Genomic DNA, 7936 nt, shown 5'->3' with positions numbered 1-7936 from the left:
TTTGTGCGGCATAATTCCACGGCTTTTCTCCTTCAATTCTTTCTCCACTTATTTAACAGCGAGGCTACAACATGGCTTGTTGTGTTTGACATATATAATTGCGATATTAGTGTTACTGGTGACTTGTATAACGGTGATTAGGAGATGTAACACAAGAAAGAAGGCTGAGCAGATGGCTGAAATTCTGGCAACGGCGTCTAGTAGACGCCGGGCACGGGCATGCGGAGGACGGGGCGTAGCAGGAGGTCGCCCTTGCGGCGCGCCGTGATGCCCAACGTCTCGGTCATGTCCAGCTTGGCAGGGTCGGCCATGTCGGGCACCTCCCAGTCGAAGTGGAAAAGCAGACTGGCGAGCGTGAGCTCAATGTTGGCGAGCGCAAACGCCATCCCGGGGCACATCCGCCGCCCGGCGCCGAACGGAAGGAGCTCGAAGTTGTTGCCCCTCAAGTCGACCGCCTCGGCGCCATCCTCGAACCGCTCCGGCCGGAACTCCTCCGGCGAGCTGCCGTCGCCGCTGCCGCCGGTCCAGCACCGCTCGTCGCGGCCGATCGCCCAGGCGTTGACCAGCACCTGCGTGCCGCGCGGCACGTCGTAGCCGAGCACCTGGCACGGCTCCGAGCACTCGCGCGGCAGCAGCAGCGGCGCTGGCGGGTGCAGCCGAGACGCCTCCTTGATGACAAGGTGCAGGTACCGGAGCTCGCCGAGCGCGCCCTTGCCCTCTGACACGGCGCCAGCCAGTGCGAAGGCTCGTCGCACCTCCGTTGTCGCCTTCTGCATGGCCATTGGGTTCCGGATCAGTTCTGCCATTGCCCAGACCAGCAGCGTCGCCACCGTTTCGCCGCCGCCGCTGAAGAGGTCCTGCATACGAAGAGATTGGGGTCATTGATTGAATAGATTATAGGAATATGTAGGAAGTGGATTTTTGCATCACTCAAATGATTATGAAAAAATTTGAAAAAAAAAATTAAGAAGATGTATTAACACGTGATATATCACTCCACAAACATGCAAGTAAAAATTCAACTTCTACATCTCACAACGAAAAAAACAAATTTGACTCTGAATATACATTAACTAGTTGCGGTTTAATTTGTTTTTTTCGCTGCAAGATGTAGAAATTGAATTTAAACTTGCATGTTTGTACATTATTATATGACATGTTAATACACCTCAATTTTTTTATTACCATTTGAGTGACATGCAAATAACGAGGGGATATCCCCTCAAGGGATTAAAATAGTTTTCCGAATATGTATGTGCTGTAGTCGCCCATGGTGTCTTTATCTTCCCCATGCAACTTGTTAAAATAAAAACTCAAGTTTATGGCGTGATGATATAATATTACGTGCTAGTCTTTCTTACTAATTTTAATTAATTTTTAAAATTGAAAATTTTTGCATGATATATAAGGTTGGAGTTCCACTCCACTTAAGTGTGAATGCCCCATGCTTTCCTTTTGTTGGCACCCACCAAATAAACCATAGTATATCGGTACGTAAAATCTAAACCGAGTTTAGAATAGGCAGCTACAGATCGGACGTCCGATGAAACCTATGGCATCAGACGCCCGCCTGTGATGACTCCATTCGCAGCTGCACATACAGGTTTTGTGGGCCCATGCGCTACTACCATACTACACACTACACCTCTAGAAGTATTAATTAGTGCAGCAAGCAAGGTGACATGCTACATCTATTCAACATCTTCTCTAAAACAACCTTTAACAAACCTTTAAGCATCCTTTACTTGTAAACAAATTATCTTATGTAATATTCAATTGCATCATCATATATATTATAGTTAAGTCTTTAAATCAAGATCTCACATGATTATATTTCTAATATATAAAATTATTTTTCTAATTGACACATTAGTATATAATACATGAAAGTGAAACATCACATGGTACTTATTAAAACATCCAAATTACATAACATGCAACATTTGCAATAAAATAGTGAAACATCACAAAATACTGGTGAAACATCTAAATAACATTGCATGCAACATTTTATAAATGAACTAGTGAAATATCACAAAATACATGTTGAAACATCCGAACAACACTATGTGCAACAATTAAAAAATCAATTGCAACATAACAGTTTGAAATATGCAACAATGTCGAATTCGGACTGAAACATACACTTCTCACATGTGAAACATCGAAATTTTATGGTTGAAACATATATTTATTTTAGATTAAAATACAATCATGTGTGATCTTGTTTGATAGATTTAATTGTAATGAATATAACGGTATAATCGGATTGTGGATTGGGTAAATGAAGTGAAAAAAATGTTTGAAGTTTGAAAATATAGTGTCATAGATGAAATGAATATAAATGATGTATCGATGCAAGTGTAGGTGATATAACAAAATAAAGGGTGCTGCATGCACATGCCTTTCTACGTATAAGAGAAAGGGCTCATTAGATGTTGTCTGTGTTCGATATTTTGATCTCCATCAGACGACCGAAAGTAAGCATTCTCGGCTTAACCAGTGAGGGAAGTACTACACATGCATGCCTTTTTTCTATTAGACATGCATGTCTTTTTTCCTCTTTTTATAAAGTTTTCTCTTAAATTACTTATCCGATCTACAATCCGATTACACCATTGTGTTCATTGCAATTAAATCTTCACACCAAGATCTTAGATGATTATATTACGATGAAAAAATATTTATACTTTTAAATTACTTTTATTATATGCGTAAGTTACTTTTATCATATATATAAATTACTTTTAGATTTGACTGAATTACTTCTTATACATTCATAATGCTCTAAGTTGATTATTTTGTTATTTTTTTAATCAATTTTATAATTTATGGACTTTAAATTTAATTTTAGATAGACCATATTTTTTCTCCCTACAACGAATTTACTTTTAATGTTGTAACAACTTACTTCAATTTTGTGCTTAAGTTACTTTTAGGATTGATATAAATTACTTTTAGACTTTATTAAATTTACATTCATAGATACATTTTGTCGACGAGTGATACTCGTAGACCAGATGATTAGGGTATTGGGGTACGTTGGAACGATGAACTACGTAATATGACATCAAGCAAATAGAAGACAAGGATTATACTGGTTCAGGCCCCTTATCAGGTAATAGCCCTACTTCGGTTTATATGGGATTGATGATGAAAAACCACATAATACAATGGAAGTAGACCAAATCGATGATACCGACGAGATCGTGATCGATGTATTCGACGAGATCTCCTGGCGACTTGGCTTCGCACACTCCGGCTTCGTAGGCTGTGATGGGTGTGTTGGTGATGAGATTCGATGCCTTGCACCCCTACCTGCGGGTCCCTTTTTATACCGTGTACCATCTTGATCTCCAAGTAAGACTCGGAAACATCGGATCTTGTACAACATACTAGAAACTCTATACCTTCCAAGTAGGACTTTAGAAATCACTTGACTCGTAGAGATATTTTCCATATTTTGTAATGGATTCCTACAACGTATACGGGAACAACCCGTGTACATGAAGGTATACCATATCCGTATATTCCATAAGTCGTAGAATAGGAGGTATTTCTTATTCGTAATCATGACAAATATAGTTCTATATGGAAACTATAAGGACTACTCGGATTGTATCCATATTGGTCTCCCTAGTTCTACTTGGACAAAGGGACACCTATGGGTATAAATAGACTCCTTAGGAGGAGAGTGGGACAATCAAGATAGACACAGACCAACAAGACACAACAGATCAACACACAAGACAAGACATGCCAGATATCAACATCAGAGATTAGTCTAGACATACCCCATCCGGTGCCTACAGAGGCCGGCAAGAGGGATCTAGCGTCATCTCTGATCTCGACGAGTTCATACTTGAGGAGGAAGACTACCTTGTCGTCGACTACGTGTCGGTTATCCATGCCGCCAAGTCGACGACAGCTAGATATGTTATCCCAATTATTGTACTTGCGTAATTCAGATAAATGAAGAGCAACACCGACTTTGGCCAACAGGAGTAGGGCTATTACCTATCAGATAAGGGGCCCGAACCTATATAAAAATCTTTGTCTCCATACTTCAATCTCGTATATACCCTGATACCAACGATCCCCATACTATGCAAAATACCGTAGTCAAGATCTCAAATGTTGACAAGTACAATGATGCAAATAGATCTTGAAAACAATATGTGATTTAAAAGATATAAGTTATTAAAGAGGTTAAATCTAAAAGTAATTTATATATATGATAAAAATAACTTACATATATAATAAAAGTAATTTACAAGATAAATAATTTTTTTATTAGAATATAATCATGTAAGATCTTGTTATAAAGATTTAATTGTAACGATCACAACGATATAATCAGATTATAGATCGGATAAGTGATTTTAAAAAAATTTCTATAAAAAGAAAAAGCAAGACATGCACTAATGAATGTACTAGTAGCAATCAAAGTGAGGTCAACTGGGTATGCGTGTTGCGTGGAGGACCCAGTGCTTTTTGTGCAAAAACAATGTGTGATTTTATTTTTAGTAACACAGTGCTGGTCGCGGATTAGGACTAACACGCTACTATGCTCAGTATAGTTGCGTCCATATATCATATATAGTGTCATTGCTCCACATACGGCAAGTTGGAGGTTACCGGCGGCGACAATACTTTTTTTTTAATGACTCGCACCAGACAGTACGAAATTCATATTGATAAAGTAGGAAAAAATTATAAGATTATAACCTTAAGAATATGGCTGTCAACAAGCTGAGCTTGATCGAACGAGCTTATATGTGTAGGCTCGAGCTCGATACTAACTCGAGCCGAGTCTGGTTTGAACTTCGAGCATAAAAACGGGCGCGAGCTCGGCTCGCTCGAGCCTCGAGCTTTTTCAATTTTAGATTTTAAATAGTCTGTATAGATGAGAGCATGGGGAATCACGACGGCATTGGACAAGTATACCCAACATTAGGGCAATAGCAATGCTTGAGGTCTTGGTGAAAATAAGGTATGTCCCACCATACCCTATGTCCATGGCCACAATATTGAAGGCAAGAATATATATTAAGATGGGTCCCACATCTATGTAAATAAATTCTATTTTAAGGTAGGTTCCACCATATCATAATCTATTCTCATCCTCTTTAATGTGCATGTGTACTTTATCTCATTTTTTTTTCTTAAGGTTGAGCCATAAGCTTTATAGTTATTTTTTAGCATTTAATATCTTATGGCTAGTGCCTACAATATATATGGCTAGTCATTCTTATAGCACAATATTGTAGATGTCCTTAGACTTGTACCGGAACTATTATCGTTTTAAAACATGATGTGACTAATAATAGTAATATTAATGGAGATGCATGCATGCTAATAGTACTAGCAGGAGGCCAGGGCCTGCAGGCGTGAACCCATGCTCTATTTCTATGCAGCTTTTTATTAGGAGTTGGGAGATGAGTAGTAGTTGTGGTGTCTCTGCTACAAGAAAAATTTTAAAAATGTGAGAGACAGTAACGCCAGCTGAAAAGAAATGTTGGCAACCTAGGCTCAACGAACTATTCGAGCTTGGCTCGTCAAGCTTGCGAGCTTGGAGGAGGTAGACTTGGGCTCGGTTCGGATTATTCACGAGTCGAGCGAGCCAAGCTCGAGCAGCTCAAAAGGATTCACAGTTTCGGATCGAAATTTTTGAAATTTCGGTTCTATCGTACCCCCATACGATATTATTTTGGCTGAAATTTTTAGATTTTTTTCATTTTTTTCGTGAATTTGGTAATATTTTGTTCAAATTTTGTTCAAAAATTCATATAATTTCGGTCTGAAATAATTTCGGACACACCTTCAACCGAAAGTTTGAACCCTTCAGCTCACGAGCCTCGGGCTTTTTGGACAGCTATACTTGGGAGGTCATACTCAGGAAAATGAAAAAAAAAACACCACCCACACTCTGACAGCATCAAAACACAAAACGCGGCGACAATACTTGTTCTTCATGAGAAATCACACGAAGGCATGCATGCAGTTGGTCACTTACAGCGATGATTAATTTGATGCTGTCCATGTCGAGCGGGAACTGGAGCCCGCCGCCCTCCTTGTGTATCCTCAGCAGCGCGTCCAGAATGTCCTCGCCGGCGGCGGACGATGGAGCAGTCTTCTTCTGCTGCAGGCGCTTCTCGATGAGGCGGTCAAGGATGCCAAACACCGTGTGGAGGTTCGCCTCAATCTCGCGCACGCCGCCGCTGAGAAGGCCGGCGAGACGCGACGACGGCCACAGGTCCGCCGCCGGGTTGAACCCGCTCGCGAGCTCCATGGAACGGTCGAACGCACGGATGAGCGCGTCGCTCTCCTTGCACCGGTCTCCCACCACGGCGCGCGACGTGGAGTCGGTCACGAGAGCGCACAGCGCCGCTCGTAACTCCACGGCGCGCCCGTCCGCGGCGGCCGCGGCCACCGTGCGCAGCGTGGCGGCGACCTCCTCCTCGCGGATGGCGCGGAAGGAGGCGACGCGGGGCGCGGAGAGGAGCTCCGTGGCGGCGATCTTCCTGAGCTGGCGCCAGTAGTCCCCGTACGGCGCGAAGGCGATGTCCCTGCCTCCCATGGTGCCCGCTCGCACGGTGGCGCTCAGCGCCCGCGTGGCGAACACCGCGTCGTGTGTCCTCATCACCTCCTGCGCCGCCTCCGGCGACGACACCACCAGCGTGGGCACCTCGCCGAGCCGGAGCATCATGACCGGCCCGTGGCGGCGCGTAAGATCGCGCATCGCGTGGTGCGGGAGCTTGCCGATGAGGTGGTGCAGACTGCCGATGACCGGCAGCTGCCATGGCCCCGGAGGCAGCCGCCGCTGAGCCGTCGCCGTGCGGCTGCACTTCGTGAGCAGCACGCCGAGCAGCGCCACGAGAGCCATGGCGAGGTAGACGTAACCCTGAGATAGTACATCCGCCATTTTTGCGTCGTGCGCCATGCTTGCTTGAGCGGCTAGCTAGCTTTCAGTTTTTGGCAGCGTGGGTGTGTACATGTTGAATTTATAAGCACATAACATAACGATTTAATTTATTTCATCATGATATTACAGAGATAAACTAGCATAAACGCATCATAAAATCTACACATGTAAACTAGACAGTAAAGAATGAACAGACCAAATATGCGTAATATGTTGAACACATACTGAGGGTATCGGAAAACCGGCTGCTTAGCAGGAAAGACTCGCGGTTGCGGGCTTTAACGACGGCGCGCAGCACGCAAGCGAAAAGGAAAACAAGCCGTTGTGATCGAACAGGGAGCAGTCGTACGAAGCGCTTCCCATAAACTTTATTACCGCCTTCTCCCATTGTATGACGTCGAAGGCGAAGGTTCCGGAGACCTGCTCTCCCGATCACCAGCGCACGTCGACAAGCGGGGTGGAGTAGACTACGAGCGACAGTGCAGTATAGAGGAAGAGCCAAACCCTATATTGATTTCACGTGTATTGCGTGGAGGCTGTGGTTTGACTTATATAGAGATATCAGGACGCTTGATCAGGACGCATGTACGATCTCCACTCCACGTAACTGAACCAGATGAGTTGCGTGTAACTTATTCGGACTCCACACCGTTTCACCCCAGTGCAGGACGTCGAAGGCGAAGGTTCCGGAGACCTGCCCCCCCATCACCGTACCGGTGCACGCCGACAAGCGGGATGGAGTAGACTACGAGTGACGGTGCAATACAGAGGAAAAAGCAAACCCTAAATTGATTTGACGTGTATTGCGTGGAGGCGGAGGCTTGACTTTTGATCAGGACGCCTGCACGATCTCTATTCCGTGTAACCGAACCGGATAAGTCGCGTGTAACTTATTTGGACCCCATGCCGTCTCACGCACCGGATTATTCGAACTGCTTCCAAAAAACAAATCCGAATTTCCCGCAGCAAAACAAAACTACAAAAGTAGAACTGTTTCCGAAAAACAAATCC

The 7936-nt window shown here is 43.8% G+C and overlaps 1 protein-coding gene across 1 annotated transcript; it reads right to left on the bottom strand.

Moving 5' to 3' along the window:
- LOC4341623 (dolabradiene monooxygenase) lies at positions 1-7163 on the bottom strand. Its single transcript, XM_015787244.3, has 2 exons — positions 6017-7163; positions 1-857 (listed from the first exon to the last, which is right to left on the bottom strand). The coding sequence occupies exons 1-2, from the start codon at positions 6941-6943 to the stop codon at positions 198-200; spliced, it is 1587 nt and encodes a 528-aa protein (XP_015642730.1). The 5' UTR covers positions 6944-7163; the 3' UTR covers positions 1-197.
- Between the last annotated feature and the right edge of the window lie 773 nt (positions 7164-7936).

This window comes from Oryza sativa, chromosome 6 (genome assembly GCF_034140825.1).
Source record: "Oryza sativa Japonica Group chromosome 6, ASM3414082v1".
NCBI lineage: Eukaryota > Viridiplantae > Streptophyta > Magnoliopsida > Poales > Poaceae > Oryza > Oryza sativa.
The sequence above is the reverse complement of the archived record's forward strand: the minus strand, read 5'-3'. Positions and strand labels throughout refer to the sequence as shown.